General features: G+C 39.2%; 3 protein-coding genes across 14 annotated transcripts in view; 1 reads left to right on the forward strand and 2 right to left on the reverse strand.

The window, feature by feature from the left end:
- Positions 1-339: 339 nt before the first annotated feature.
- faua (FAU ubiquitin like and ribosomal protein S30 fusion a) lies at positions 340-3,073 on the reverse strand. Its single transcript, XM_052535758.1, has 5 exons — positions 2,928-3,073; positions 1,478-1,558; positions 1,239-1,383; positions 604-659; positions 340-522 (listed from the first exon to the last, which is right to left on the reverse strand). Exons 1-5 carry the CDS (start codon positions 3,066-3,068, stop codon positions 397-399), a joined length of 549 nt encoding a protein of 182 aa, XP_052391718.1. The 5' UTR covers positions 3,069-3,073; the 3' UTR covers positions 340-396.
- Positions 3,074-4,231: 1,158 nt separating this feature from the next.
- prpf39 (PRP39 pre-mRNA processing factor 39 homolog (yeast)) lies at positions 4,232-10,749 on the reverse strand. Of its 2 annotated transcripts, none has more exons than XM_052535378.1 (14): positions 10,582-10,749; positions 9,066-9,517; positions 8,872-8,997; positions 8,652-8,770; positions 8,404-8,571; positions 8,162-8,324; positions 7,711-7,818; positions 7,421-7,585; positions 6,898-7,024; positions 6,550-6,818; positions 5,057-5,241; positions 4,902-4,976; positions 4,579-4,696; positions 4,232-4,489 (listed from the first exon to the last, which is right to left on the reverse strand). In XM_052535378.1, the coding sequence occupies exons 1-14, from the start codon at positions 10,592-10,594 to the stop codon at positions 4,403-4,405; spliced, it is 2,175 nt and encodes a 724-aa protein (XP_052391338.1). In that variant the 5' UTR covers positions 10,595-10,749; the 3' UTR covers positions 4,232-4,402. The 2 variants fall into 2 exon arrangements, with proteins under 2 accessions (XP_052391338.1, XP_052391337.1); XM_052535377.1 differs by having other exon boundaries at positions 4,232-4,492.
- A 714-nt stretch (positions 10,750-11,463) lies between these two features.
- LOC127938753 (DNA-directed RNA polymerase II subunit RPB1-like) overlaps positions 11,464-16,134 on the forward strand; it is a 28,680-nt gene continuing 24,009 nt past the window's right edge. For 3 of the 11 annotated variants that reach the window (XR_008148798.1, XR_008148794.1, XR_008148790.1), the window contains exon 1: positions 11,464-11,734. The gene's annotated coding sequence lies outside the window, so the exon portion shown is untranslated. Of the gene's footprint in view, positions 11,735-12,427; positions 14,771-15,728; positions 15,927-16,134 lie in introns of those variants that run through there. The other 8 variants (XR_008148796.1, XR_008148792.1, XR_008148789.1 and 5 more) reach the window with 4 other exon arrangements.

The following is a 16,134-nucleotide window of genomic DNA, read 5'->3' on the forward strand; positions in this document are numbered from 1 at the left end:
TTATGTATAAATGGAATATATTAAATTAAATTTAAAATATATAAAAGCACGCTTATGAAACTACATTGTTTTCATAGATGTATATAAAGAGCGAGATTTTTTTTGTGTGAGTAAAATGAATTGCATATTTACAGAATATCTTTAAACCTATCAAATTGTTATATTTAATTTGACCCGTTTGTTTTACATATAGTAATGGATCATATTTAACATGCAATTAAGGAGTTGTTTGTAACCTCCTCCAGTCAAAGTTTTCTATTTTAATCAGTATATTTCTGCACCTCCTCTTCTCTTATTTGATCCGTGTCCTGGTGTTCATGTAAAGCAGGAGTCTGTGGCTCAGAGTTCAGAGAGAATCTTTATTATGATCAGTTTCTCCGAGCGAGTCGAGCTGGTTTAGGAGTTGGCGTTGGGACCCTTCTTCTTGCCGAAGGTGGGCACCACGTTGACGAAGCGGCGGTTGTACTGGATGCGACGCTTGGCCCGGCCCGTCTTCTTCTTCTTCTTCTCCTGTTTGTCCACCTGCAGACGGACAGAACCACGGTCAGACCTTCTGTCCCACACTACAGCAAACACTCGTTAATAAAGGAACCACTGACTTACTTTGGGAGTCTGTCCTCTTACTTTACCGGCGCGAGCCAGAGATCCGTGGACTTTACCTGATCGACACAAACACAGACACCAGTGAGTGGAGCCCTGTCAAGCTGTAAGCTCTTCTATAGACCGCTGAAGTCCAGTCAGTATAATCAAACACAGATGAAGCTGTAGAACCATCTCAAAGATGATCAGAAGAAACGGACTGCACCTGAGCTACATACATGAGTGTCACAGCAACGGGTGTGAATACTTATGACCATGTGATATTACAGTGTTCCTTTTTTAATAAATCTGCAAAAATATCAACAATTCTGTTTTTCTGTCAATATGGGGTGCTGTGTGTACATTAATGAGAAAAAAAAAAAAATAATTTAAATGATTTTAGCAAATGGTTGCAATATAACAAAGAGAAAAATTTAAGGGGTCTGAATACTTTCCTTACATAATATATATATATATATATATATATATATATATATATATATATATATATATATATATATATAAAAATTAATCATATCGATTTTACATATTAACCAAAAATACATAAAAAGTAAATTTTAAATATTAAAACATTTACCTTTTTTATATTTTTATTATAATATTTTATTTTATCTACAAAAGTGTAGAATTGTGATTACCTCCCAGGAGTCTGGCGGTCAGCTCGATAGTGCAGTGCTCGGACACACCACAGTCCAGAAGAGAGACATCGTCCTCCAGAGGAGATCCAGCCAGAAGAAGAACCTGCTCGTCCACTGACACCCCCTCCAGAGCCTGCACATGAGCCTGCACACACACACACCATCGTCATACACACACACACACACACATCACAACCTCAGCAGACTCAGCTCACAGCTGCGAGAGCGGAGCGGCTCACCTTGAGATCACGGACGGTCTGGAGTCCAGACACATCGAGTGTGTGAAGAGTCTGAGCGCGCAGGAACAGCTGCATGATGAGCTGCACACACACACACACACACACACACACCATATCAGCTGCATTCTGGCTGCATCAATCAGTACATATTACAATATGAAAGACTCTTCAATGTTCGTTGTAACAATTTTAAACATTATTTGTAACCATTTCAAGTTATTTGTAACAAATGTTAAACAATTTAAAGGAAACATTTCTGAACATTCACGAAACAATTCGTTAAGTTAAATGTTAAATAATTAAAAGGTAAAAACATTTAAAAATAAAAATTTAAAAAGGTAAAAACAACTTTTAATTTTTAAATGAATGCAACATTTTAAAGCTAAATACAATTTTAAGTTAAAAGCAACTTTGGGTTTAACCAAATAAAAAGGTAAAACTACTTGTGTTAAAAACTAAAAATAATTAATGTTTAACACAGCCATTTTAAATTGGGTTCAAGTTAAAAGCAAACACTTTTAAATTGTAAAACAATTTTTAAAAGATAAAAGCTAAATTTATGTTTTATACCCAACAATTTTCAAGTAATTCTGTAAATTAAATTTTTTAATGCTAACCGCAACAATTTTAAACATTATTTGTAACCATTTTAAGTTATTTGTAACATTTTCAAATGTAAAACATTTTTAAGTTAAAAGCAAACAATTCTGAACATTCACGCAACTATTTTTGAAGATAAATGTTAAACATTTAAAAAGGTAAAAACTTTTAATAAAAACATTTTTAAAGTTAGTTACCCTTTTAATGCTGAATGCAGCATTTTATGAAAGCTCAATACAATTTTAAGTTAAAAGCAACTAAGTTTAACCAAAAAAAAGGTAAAACTACTTGTGCTAAAAAATAAATTTTTAAAATGTTTAACAGCCATTTTAAATGGCTCAAGTTAAGAGCAAACACTTTTAATTTTTAAACTAAGTTTTAAGTTAAAAGCAACTTTTGTTTTACGTTTTAAATACCTAACAATTTTATAATGCAACTATATAATTTAAACTTAAAATGCAACACTTTTAAATGTTACGTGTAACATTACAATATTAAGAATCAACACCGAGACTAAGGTTTAATGCACAGGAATGATTAACCGATTCTTTCGGTGTTTATTGAACGGTGTTTAATCAGAGTTCATGAGTGTATTCCACTGATCTATATTATATTATATTATATTATATTATATTATTATTATAATAGCTCAGTGATGTGTCGTCAGCGGCGGCGCGAGGGAAGCACGCGGAGCGAGACACAAACACACAGAAGCGGCTCGTTCTCACGGATTTCTGCTCGGGATCTGATCGTCAAACACGGGAACGGTTCTCGCAGCGGTTCATGCAGCATTAACGCACATTAAAGCCGTTAAACGCGACCGAGAAGTGATTTGATCACCGGGCCTTACTTCGGATGATGCTCTTCGATCCACAACCGGATGAGGAAAGGACAGCGCGCATGCGCGGAGCGAGGAACTCTGGGAAGAGTCTGACCACGTGACCGTGACGTCAATGGAGACCTCGCCAAAAAACAAATGGGGTTTTTCCATAAACTTCTGGATTATCGCAAGAATAAACTCTGTGTTCAACCATAGTTCGTGAAATATACACGCTACATTAACTTTCTCATATAAACCGGAATAAATACAAAACTGAAACGAGACACTAGTAATAAATAGTCTATTGAATAAATCATAAATCATAACTAAAGGACACATAAAATCACGCATTTCTGTATTAACTAAATTTAATCGTACCATATTCAGACCCTCGCTCACTCTGCTGTTATTAAATACACACTTCCGTACAAAAAAAATGTTATTTTAGCTTAGCTTCTTGCATTTCAGGGCAAAAAATAAATAAAATTAAACCTTGTCGAACAACAATATAAAATACAGGGAACTATTAATTGGTTATTCTGAAAAAATATTTATATATTTTTCTTTAACGGTTTTTTGCCTACAAAGTGACATCATAGTTCCACCACCACTTATTTAAAAAAAATGTATATTATACACGAATTTGCCACTTGTGTGCACAATATATACATATATATTTTGTTTTGCGAAAATAGTATATTCATGAGAATAAACGAGCAAATGTCCTACATTTTATAATTCTACAAATAATAATTTTAGACCAATAAAATAAGGATGATTTGTGTGAATTATTTTAAAGGTGCTTTGTGCAACTCTGTCTTTCAGAAGCTGCATGATAGATTATATTTAAAAAGTTTAATATAAATAAATACACAAGACTATATCTGTGCACATATGTAGTATTTTTTTTTTCGAAAGCAACATTTAAAAAGAAAAAAAAATACATAATGCATAATTTACTGGCATTATGTAAATATATATATATATATATATATATAGCGATTACTAGGGAAATCAATGTATCTAATGCAATTTGTTTTTAAAGATTATAAACTGTCATTTTTGTGCAATTTTGCCAGTTCACATAGGAACTTTAAGCAAATATTATCACTTTAATCTCAAATGTATTGACAATTAAATGTATAGTATATTGTTATACTTTTTATGCATAGTTGTTTTTGTGCAAATTTAAAAATAAACATTTAATAACTTAATTCAGTGGCAAAAATGGACACAATGGACTGATTTTCCCTTCTACAGGATCTTCATGATTTACATTAATGACAGCAGACTACTGAACAGCACACAATAAAAATCACTCGTTCAGACAGGAAGGAAGTCAATCTCTTTATTATGAAACCAAGGCAAAATAAAAAACATCATGTCACGTTTCTCTGAAAACAGGATCACACAGAGAGGAGATGATCTCATTAACAAACCAAAGGAACACACAGTGTGTGGCTGGAGACGATGAATGTAGAAGCTGAAGCACACGGCCGGCTCCGTTATGTTGGAGGAGGAGGATAGTACTGGTTATACTGACCGTACTGACCGTACGGACCCCAGGAGTTCTGACCGCCCCATGAGTTATACTGCTGGAGAGAGAACACACACACACGGTCACGCTGAGCACACACACACACACACACAGACAGAGAGACACACACACTGCAGGACTGACCTGGTACCAGTTGTTGTAGTTGTATCCGGCGTGATTGTCCTGCATGTCCTGCATCATCTGACCCGAGGCTCCTGATTGGTCGTCTGTCCGCTGTCTCTTTGAGTCCGACTCCTCTGATCTACAGACGACACACATCCGTCTCAATGATTCACATCCTCTAACCAGCGCTTCAATACACGAATCCACTAATGGAGTCACTGTTACACACGGAGCCACATCTCTACACTTGATTAAAGTAGATGAAGATATTTATACTAGAAAACATGACAGAAATAGTGAGGAGGATGGGTTTATGACGTGTTTCTGCTCTTCCTGTCCCTCACCCGTTCTCTGCTTTCCTCTTCAGCGACTCCTGCTCCGTCTCCAGTCTCTGATGCTGTTCATACGCCGACACCAGGCTGAGAGAAGACAACAGAACCTGTCAGAGCAGCTCAGCTGAGAGAAGCACAGCCGTCTGAGACTCAGATCATACACTCACACGTTGATGTCGCTGCCGAAGTCCTCCAGGAACTCGACCCTGCGCTGAGAGAAGGTGAGGCGCTGCTCCAGAGACATGGGGCTGTTCAGCGCTCGGTCGAAGCAGGCCAGGATCTCCGTCTCGTTCTGCTGCACGTCTCCGCTGTACTCCAGCTCCAGCAGGTTCAGGTACAGCTTCGGGTTCGTCTGAGAAACACAAACAACCTGATGAGAGAACGGCTGAGGCTGCTAGAGTTCAGTTCACTTCTGTGATTCAACATTAAAACCTTGCTTCATTCAGACGATGTTCTGTTTGTCTTTGACACTCTTGGGTTTCCTGTCAAAACTATTGAACACATAATTATGCGTACAGAAACTGCTCAATTAAACTCTTCATCACTACTTTCTTGGTCTTCAAGGAATAAAATAAGTCAAAAATCAATTAAATGGCACAAATAAAGTGCAGGACAAAAGCATGCAATAACTGCCGCAGCTTTAATATTTGAAACGATATTATGACAAAGTTATCGCTTTCCACATTTAAACTGATTTTATTTTTTTGGTTCACTAGAATGAGACAATATTTTAATACTATTATTATTTTTATTTTTAAATGTCACACTATTTGTCTTTCCATCACACAAATCAAAACAACGCAGTTGTATTTTGAAACATTTTAACTAATCTAGGGCTGACACTAATAGGAATGTATATATTTTAGATATCTAATGTCTTTAATGGAGTCTCCTCTGTTCATCAGTGCTGTATTTATTTGATCAAAAATACAGTAATATTGTGAAATATTATTGCAATTTGTAATATTGTTTTCTAATTTTATTGTACTTTAAAATATAATTATTTCTGTGACACAGCACTGAATTTTCAGCATAATTACTGCAGTTAGGATTAGGGTTAGGGTTTTATGATCCTTTAGAAATCATTATTATCAGTGTTGATACTGTTGTGCTGCTTCAGATTTTTAGGGAACCTGTGTTTCTACTTAAAATGAGTAGAATTTATTCAAAATAGAAATTTTTTCTAACAATGTAAGTGTCAATTTAAATTTTTTTTTGTTAATTTACTGAAAGTAAAAAATCTATTTGAATTCAAAATAAAAAAGTTTAAAAATGTATCAAAATAAATTACACATATATATATATATATATATATATATATATATATATATATATATATATATATATATTATATATATATATATATATATATTATATATATATATATATATTTTTTTTTTTGAATATATAAAAAAATAAATATTAGTTAAGATTAAATGTCCATTTCGCATTCAGACAATTAAATATTTTTTGTTCATTTACTGAAAGTAAAACAATATCTTTATTATAATTCATAAAAAAAAAATATAATCCTTTAAAACAAAATGTATACATTTTATAAATAAAAAAAATAAATAAAATGCATAATTAAATATGTAAAATAATGATATTATAGTTATGAATATAAAATGTCTGTTTCATGTTGGAAGTGAACCCGCACCTCATCCTTCTCGACGGCGTCCAGCAGCACTTTCTTGGCCTTCCCGATGCTCTTCTGCACTTTGAGCAGCTGTCGGGCCAGTTTCACAGCGTAGAAGGACGCCTCGCTGCTGTTCTTCCCGTTGGAGATGGCATCCGTCAGCAAGGCTTCTGCTTCCTCCATGTGTCCGTGCCGGCGCTCCAGACTCACCCTCCTCATCCTCACCGTCGCCAGACCAGGAACAGCCTCCTCCATCTCCCTCAGGATCCGCCGCGCCTCCTCCACGCCGCCTGAAACACATCAACACACATCAGACGGAAAATACACTTCTTTACTGTGACCAGTTGGACAGCACGTCTCATATTTCACCTTGCTGCTCCTCAAACGCGGCCCAGAGCAGGTGCACGGTGGGTTTCTTGGGCAGGTGGATGGTGCAGGCCTTCTTGAAGATGTGCCGGACGCCTTCCACGCTGTAGCTCTCCAGATACTTGGCGTACTTCACAAAACAAGAGAGAGACAGAGAGAGAAAGAGAGAGAGAGAAAGAGAGGGAAGAGAGCACATAAAGATTGAGATTTCGCTTCACATCCCCGCAACTGCTGAATTTCCATTGACAAGATCGTTTTGAGAATTTCTGTTTTAAACCCATCAGCACCTTCATGGAACCAATAAGATAAGTTTCTGTAAGGTAGAAGGAGACGGAGAGGTGCAACGTAGTTGGCAAATGCTGCAGTCAAATCTTGTGTGGCAAGCAGGCCATCCCCTAATATAACAGATACAGTCAAATATCAACGTTACACACAAAGAGTGCAGCAAGAGTTACTGTGGAAGTGATGAGGGAGGTCAAAGGTTGGAGAGAGGGAGCGAGCGCGAGCGGCTGCAGCGTGTAACTACCTTGATCCAGAACTCCTCGTAGAGAGCGCAGGCGATCAGACAGCGCTCGAACAGAACCACCACACGCTCCGGCGTCCCGTTCTCCAGCTCGAAGTCCAGGTACTCCCTCCAGTTGTTCAGCTGCGTCTTCTCCAAGGCCTTGACGTGGAAGTACGGACGCTTGATCTGCGGAGCGAGACCGGCGTTCGTTAGAAAACCAAAAGAACTGAGTATTCGACAAGACGCATGCATTTAAATTCTGCTTAACGATTCACAAAGTGATTTAAGATGATTATAAAGGAGACACTCACCCCTTCCTCGAAGGCCCAGCGCTTGCTGACTTCGTGCTCGTTGTGGTTGAACACTTCCTGGCGGGTCTCGATCACCTTATGCCTCATGTTCTCGATCTCCGTCACTCTCTGGAGAGCAGAACACAGCGTCCTGAGCATCGCATCGCAGGAGCAAACACTTTATCTCGTCTGATGTCCAGCTACGCAAAAGGTCTACGTCACCATGAGTTTGACAGAAACAGTACGGTTTGCACACCCAGTGAATCAGCTCTGGCCGGTGATGGGACGGTGGCATGCCGTCACGAGCCCGTCCCACTTTAAGCCCAAGTCCCTGATTGGATGCCAACCTCAGGTGTTCATTGGCTGCTAACGGAAAGACACCTCTTCAAACCTGCACACGTGTCCAGGATCAGACGCCGTACCCTACCTCTGCCATGTTTTGAAGCCCGCGGATGACAGACGGCGTTCTTACCTTGGCTGGATCCGGCAGGTCGTCTGTTCCCGGAGGAAGCTCTTCTCCCGGAGCGTCGTCTCCGTTGGGCTTGTTAGCGTTAGCCAGCTCCACCCGCAGCTGCACGAACTCCTCCTCAGACAGGAAGTGCTTGGGGTTGTTGCTCTGGACGTGCTCTTTGAACCTGAACAGAGAAGGTGATGGTGTTTAATCAGTGGGAAGCCTGAAGGCGTATCGGAGCAGATATCTGAAGCGACGCTCACTTCTGGAAGTGCTGGGAGTACAGCTGCGTGGGAATACACAGGATGCGGTCGTACACGGCCGTGACGTTGGCCAGCTTCCCCTGCTCCGTCTCCCAAGCGATGTACGCCTCCCACAGACGGTCGGACCGGAAATCAGTGCCGCAGGCCAGAACGGCGTGCTCATAGGACCTGAAGGAACACATGGACTGTAAGCCAGTAGATTCGGTCATTAGATCATCGTATTGTTGTTTGTTAAGCGCAGCACTCACGCTCGGATGCGGTTCTCCGCCTCGCCGTCACTAGTGTCTTGGTTCTCTCGCAGGAAGGTGATATAGTGAAGCCACAGGTCCACGCTGAGAGGAATGGCCTGCAGACCTCGGCGGTAAACCTGCGTCAGGAAAACACACTCGAATCATGATGCTTTGTTTTAAATGTGTGTTCTGGTGACTTTATTGCGCCTTGCTCAGTCCTGAAGTCACTGAGACTCACCTCGTCGGCCACGTGTATGTATCCGTGCTTCTTCTCGATATCTGCATACTTCTTCCAGTAGCCGTAACAGTAGGGGTAGTGCAGGAAAAAGGCATCAAACGCCTTCCTCGAAGCCTCCAGGTGGTTCTGAAAGCAGAGAAACGCTCATGAGCCACTGATGAACGTCTGCATGTGACTGCTTTAAAGACACTCACCTCCTGCTCAACATACTGCAGAAGATACACCCAGCCGTTGAAGTCTTCAGGGTTGTCCTCCACAACCTTAAAGAGCCGCTCGTACTCCGCAGGAAGCCCGGGATCTTGTGCGGCAGCTGCGTCTGTCGCCGGTTCCACCGCTTCTGAGGTTTCTTTAGGAGCGTCCTCCAGCTCCATGTTGGAAGGGCTCTCCGAGTCGCCGGCTTCGGGCTGCGTCACAGCGTCCGGCTCCGTGTGCTGTCCGTTGGAGATCTCCACACCGGGATCTGGAGCGCTGGCCGTGTGGTCGTCGTTCTGCATCTGAAGCGGTTCTGAAGCAGACGTCTGCTGGATCGGATCATACTCGTGGGGTTCTGGGTTCACCGTCGGCTCTGTGACGTAATCGACCCCCGGGACCTCCATAGCAGGAGCGTCCCCGTTATTCTTGTCCAACATCTCGGTCATGAGCTCACCTGAAACAAACACACGTCAGCAATCATCTCACAGACTACAGCGAACATGTTCATCAGATGTTAGAAACACTTCTAGAAGGAGATAAAGCCTTTTCAGTAAATGTACACTGCTGTTCTAGTTTGGGATTGGTGTGATTTTTAAAAGAAATAATCAGAAATATTTCTTGAGCAGTAAATCATCATATTTTCATGATTTCTGAAGATCATGTGACACTGAAGACTGGAGGAATGATGCTGAAAATACAGCGGAGCATCACAGAAATAAATTACACTTTAACACAGATTCACACAGAAAACTGATGATTTACATTAGAATAATATTTCACAATTTTTAAGAGTTTTTTTATTAAATAAATGCAGCCTTGATGAGCTGAAAAATACATTTTCTGATCAGAAACTTGTGGACAGCATTGTCTCTTAATATCAGGATGTTCATATATTTCTTCAGGAAAACAAATAAAAAATACTGAGAAATATGCAATTCATGCAACATTTAATGCCATTACAAATGTAATGAATCGAAGACTTTAATTTGCATAAGACCTCTTTAAACACTGTAAAGCTGCTTTGACACAATTAGTATTACATAAAGCGATTTACAAATAAAGTCGATCTGACAAACGCAAAGTTGTGATAAAGACGCCTCAAAAATAATCCAGTCGTTTACAAATGCTCATAATTGCGTCTAAACTGCATCTATTTGTTAGACTTCGCACTGCTAAAGGTTATCATGTGTTTGGTCTGTGTAAACACACAGAGGAGGAATAATAGTTGTATATTACGTTTGTGTCGCGTTTCCTGCTCAAACGACACTCGATGATTCTTCAAATTAACATTAGTTTGTGAACGTACGCGAGTAATTAATCAAAACACGCTCGCAGTGCCATGTCAAAGGCGAATTCGTTTCAAAACCAGCACAGCGTGTTATTACAGTATGAACACGGTCTGGTGTCGGCCTGGTCTCTTCACGCGTTAGCTAAGATGCTAACTAACCGACGCCGCTCATTTACCACAGAAACAAACGCACGCAAATGCGGGAAAACTACGGCGGGCAAGATACTTACCAGAATCTTCCATGAAACTGGAATCAAACGGCAGATATTTTCACAACTTATTCGAAGTTTAATGCGGTTGATAACATGTGGTCCAATGGCCGCGTTCTGTCGCATTCAACAACCGATGCGTCGAGCGCCGAGAGAAGGACACGAGTGTCTGCGCATGCGCACCGCGCTACGAAACTCAAAACAACCGTGACGTCATTTCTGGTTACAGCCTTATAGACATATAAATACGTCGTTACGATGACCATTGCTACAAAAAAAAAAAAAAAAAAAAATATTTAAACTCATTATATGTTGTTTTAATTTTCCCTTACTAAATTATACAGTTACTGATGCTATGGACTGTGGGATTACTAACAGGTTATTAACAAAAATCTGTCTCTAAACCTCTTTTCTCTTTATTAAAACTTGATCTAGTAGCCTACATGATAGAATCAAATGTTTTGCAAACTCCGAAGCCCCGATCTCAAATGATTCGCGAAACGCGCTTCGGAGTCCCGATCTGAATCAAATGTTTTGCAAACTCGCTCCGAAGCTCCCGATCAAATGATTCATGAAACGCGCTTCGGAGTCCCGATCTGAATCAAATGTTTTGCAAACTCGCTCCGAAGCTCCCGATCAAATGATTCGCGAAACGCGCTTCGGAGTCCCGATCTGAATCAAATGTTTTGCAAACTCCGAAGCCCCGATCTCAAATGATTCGCGAAACGCGCTTCGGAGTCCCGATCTGAATCAAATGTTTTGCAAACTCGCTCCGAAGCTCCCGATCAAATGATTCATGAAACGCGCTTCGGAGTCACGATCTGTTTTGCAAACTCGCTCCGAAGCTCCCGATCAAATGATTCGCGAAACGCGCTTCGGAGTTCCGATCTGAATCAAATGTTTTGCAAACTCCGAAGCCCCGATCAAATGATTCGCGAAACGCGCTTCGGAGTCCAAAAAATAAATAAATAAATAAAAAATAAATAAAATAAAATACCTAGACGCCTCATTGGCCGCTCGACCGCACGTCAACGTCGCCGCCATATTGGAGCGGACAACTCTCATAACTCTCACATCAGGAAAGAAGAAAACAAACCAGAATCATAGACAGATTGGATACCTACAAACCGTCACACGATAATAAAAACAGATCTCGGGGTGTTATCTTTCACAGGTAAGACTCAGCTGTTCTTTCTCGATGTTTTTTGGTCATTTTTAACATTATGTTGACAGCCAGTGTCAGACTATTAATAATAGATAGCGATATCGCTAACGTAGTTATCAGTGAAAGCTGAGACTTCATAAGAATTCAAAGTTTAAATGAATTCTTATTACGTTTTAACTTATATTGCCTTTTAAATAATGAACTAAATGGTGTTATGAGCACAATATACAGAGTGAGCCCTTTGACTGTCTAGATTAATGATGGAGCTAAAGCTTCTCTCTTTAATTTCACTACCGTTACTTATTTACAAAGATATAGTAACACTTTAGAATACTAGTCCTTTAGTTAATGTTAGTTAATTCATTAACAAACATGAACAAACAATGAAGAGTACATTTATTACTGTATTTATACATCTTTGTTCATGTTAATGAAAATACAGTTTTTCATTGTTAGCACAACTTTTGATTTAAATAATGCATTAGTAAATGTTGAAATGAACATCAACTAAGATTAATAAATGCTGTAGAAGGATTGTTCTTGCTTAGATCATGTTAACTAAAGTAGTTGACTAATATTAACTAATGGACCGTTATTCAAAAGTGTTACCGATTAAGTTTATCATCACTTGATTATAAGGATTTCATTGCTTTTCATAAAACTGTGAACTTATTCTATATATTCTTTTTTCTTCCCTTTTAGCCACTTGCAAACAGGACAAGGACAGTCTTAAGGAAAGCTGAGGAAAGCTGTTCTCAGAGACGAGACTATTCCTCCACAGACTAGTGTTGTGTTTGTACTAAACCCAGAGCAGCCCTGAATGAATCGACAGAATGACCAGCTCATATTCTAAAGCCATTAATCGTTTGAAAGCATTAATTTATACCAGAAAACAAGACAGAAATACTAAAGAAGAAAATCTCTGTATTAATCACTTAATCGTTTGATTCTGATTCATTCAGACATTTCTAATAATGTTGATACCAATGCTAATACTGCACTCATGTTTATAATAAAAGAAGACATAATCATTCATAAAAAAAAACTTTTAAACCCAGCAAAGAAATAATGGATGTTGCATTAAGTGATTTATTTTCTCATTACATACAGTCAAGTATATTACAGATCTCTTCATACTCGATATAAAATTAGATTGATTGGCGTATATATTCAGATTTGAGAGGTTAAAGGGCAGAGAGCATGATCACTATACAGCGGATTCCTCACTGCTTCCTCACATCAGCAATAATCTGGAGAAGAAACAATGATTACACTCTGTATTCCAGTGCTAATATATGAACATCATCAAACCAAGACATTTACAGGAGATGCATAATGACCTCAGATATTAATTTTTATTATCTACTCAATATATTTATTTTTAGATTTTTATTGGTTAATTCTTAAAACGGGGGAAAAAATCTGCCAAAGGTGAAAACTATTGTTTTTCTTAGCCGCTGACAGATATTTGTTCTTGTTTTAATCATGAACTCATTTATATTTCAGTAAATGCTTCTCGATTTAAGGATGTTCAGATATTTGAGCTGGAAAACAAGAGGAAGAGCATCATTCTCTGCGGTGAAGAAGAACACCATGACCTTCATCAGATTAAAATCTCTCGTGTTTGTGTCCGAGTCGAACGGTGGCAGGTAAAAGAAAATAGTAAAAAATAAACCCTGGACAATCTTCCTGAAACATACGTCTGCAGGAGCCTCGATGATTATAAATATGCTTTATCTTTATCACAGTATTATTTCATCGAGCCTCGTGTTATCAACTCCATATTTATACTGAAAATAAAAGTAGCTGTGATCTTATTCTAGTTAGCGGCTCTGAAATCGAGTGACAGCTGACTGGTTGATTCACAAATGTCTTCACACACAAAGTGCTTCATATTCAAACACAGTTTAGATTAACACTCATAGAACTGTATTGTCTGTGTCAGAGGAAACAAACAATCAAATCCTGCGATCGTTTACTCTTCCTCAGCCTGAACAAGTGCTTTTTTTTCTGCTGAACACTAAAGATGTTTTTTTGAGAGCGAACAGTTGACGGCACCCATTGACTTCTATGCTACAGGAAGAAATACTATGGAAGTGAATGGGTACCATCAACCGTTTGGTGTTCAAAGCATCATCTTTTTAGCATTCAGCAGAAGACAGCTAAAAAAACTAATTCCTAAACCTCAAACTACAACCATGAGGCTAAAAGCTATGCTATGTGTCACTCTGAGTAAGTGCTGTAACAGTTTATAAAGACCTTGATGTTGTTTGGACGCCAGAACCGTGTGTGTGTCTGTGTGTGTCTGTGTGTGTGTGTGTGTGTGTGTGTGTGTGTGTGTGTGTGTGTGTCCACCTGGATGTTCCCGTGTTTGGCTCCTGGGATGATCTGAATCCTCTCAAAGTCCCTCCCCAGGATGATGACGTCACAGTCAGAGTAGTGCGCCTGTCCCACGAGCCCCGGACAAAACACCACACACAGTCTGACACTGATAATCACAGAGACTTCTACATATCATCTGAATGTGATGTTTTGCTACATTTTTATTTATTTTTTTTTAAATCGAGGAATCAGAGATTTAAATGTTTTCATTTCCGGTTAATAATCTCTGCTGCTGCTGTTACACTCACAGTCACGAACAGCTTGAATCATCTGGACTTTTTGAGTCAAATATTTTGGCAAAATTATTTAGCATTTTTATTTTATATTATTTCTTAACATATCAGACAATATCTGCCTTCATTTTGCAAGCATCTTATTTATTCTCGCTTATAAACTTTTTGTTGCTCTTTTTGTTGTTTTTGTTGTGTTGTTGTTTTTTATCCTCATTTGTAAGTCGCTTTGGATAAAAGCGTCTGCTAAATGAATAAATGTAAATGTAAACGTATCAAATTATGGCTTCGTTTCCTTACATGAATATCGAAATATTCAACTCAAATAAACACTTGTATGATGCAGTATTAGAATTAGAATTTAATTTGGGGTCCTGAAATACCCTGAACACTGCACAGAGGTTACGATGACCATTGATACAAAAAAAATAAATTGAAACTCATCCTATTTTGTTTTAATTTTCCCTTACTAAATTATACAGTTACCGATGCTATGGACTGTGGGTTTACTAACAGGCTATTAACAAAAATCTGTCTCTAAACCTCTTTTCTCTTTATTAAAACTTGATCTAGTAGCCTACATGATAAAATCAAATGTTTTGCAAACTCGCTCCGAAGCTCCCGATCAAATGATTCACGAAACGCGCTTCGGAGTCCCGATCTGAATCAAATGTTTTGCAAACTCCGAAGCCCCAATCAAATGATTCGCGAAACGCGCTTCGGAGTCCCGATCTGAATCAAATGTTTTGCAAACTCCGAAGCCCCGATCAAATGATTCGCGAAACGCGCTTCGGAGTCCCGATCTGAATCAAATGTTTTGCAAACTCCGAAGCCCCGATCAAATGATTCGCGAAACGCGCTTCGGAGTCCCGATCTGAATCAAATGTTTTGCAAACTCGCTCCGAAGCCCCGATCAAATGATTCGCGAAACGCGCTTGGGAGTCCCGATCTGAATCAAATGTTTTGCAAACTCCGAAGCCCCCGATCAAATGATTCACGAAACGCGCTTCGGAGTCCCGATCTGAATCAAATGTTTTGCAAACTCCGAAGCCCCCGATCAAATGATTCGCGAAACGCGCTTCGGAGTCCCGATCTGAATCAAATGTTTTGCAAACTCCGAAGCCCCGATCAAATGATTCGCGAAACGCGCTTCGGAGTCCCGATCTGAATCAAATGTTTTGCAAACTCCGAAGCCCCGATCAAATAATTCGCGAAACGCGCTTCGGAGTCCCGATCTGAATCAAATGTTTTGCAAACTCCGAAGCCCCGATCAAATGATTCGCGAAACGAGCTTCGGAGTCTTGATCTGAATCAAATGTTTTGCAAACTCCGAAGCCCCGATCAAACGATTCCCGAAACGCGCTTCGGAGTCCAAAAAAATAAATAAATAAAAAATAAATAAAATAAAATACCTAGACGCCTCATTGGCCGCTCGACCGCACGTCAACGTCGCCGCCATATTGGAGCGGACAACTCTCATAACTCTCACATCAGGAAAGAAGAAAACAAACCAGAATCATAGACAGATTGGATACCTACAAACCGTCACACGATAATAAAAACAGATCTCGGGGTGTTATCTTTCACAGGTGAGACTCAGCTGTTCTTTCTCGATGTTTTTTGGTCATTTTTAACAGTATGTTGACAGCCAGTGTCAGACTATTAATAATAGATAGCGATATCGCTAACGTAGTTATCAGTGAAAGCTGAGACTTCATAAGAATTCAAAGTTTAAATGAATTCTTATTACGTTTTAACTTATATTGCCGTTTATATAATAAACTAAATGGTGTTATG

The sequence above is a fragment of the Carassius gibelio genome, chromosome A20 (assembly GCF_023724105.1).
Source record: "Carassius gibelio isolate Cgi1373 ecotype wild population from Czech Republic chromosome A20, carGib1.2-hapl.c, whole genome shotgun sequence".
NCBI classification, from domain to species: Eukaryota; Metazoa; Chordata; class Actinopteri; order Cypriniformes; family Cyprinidae; genus Carassius; species Carassius gibelio.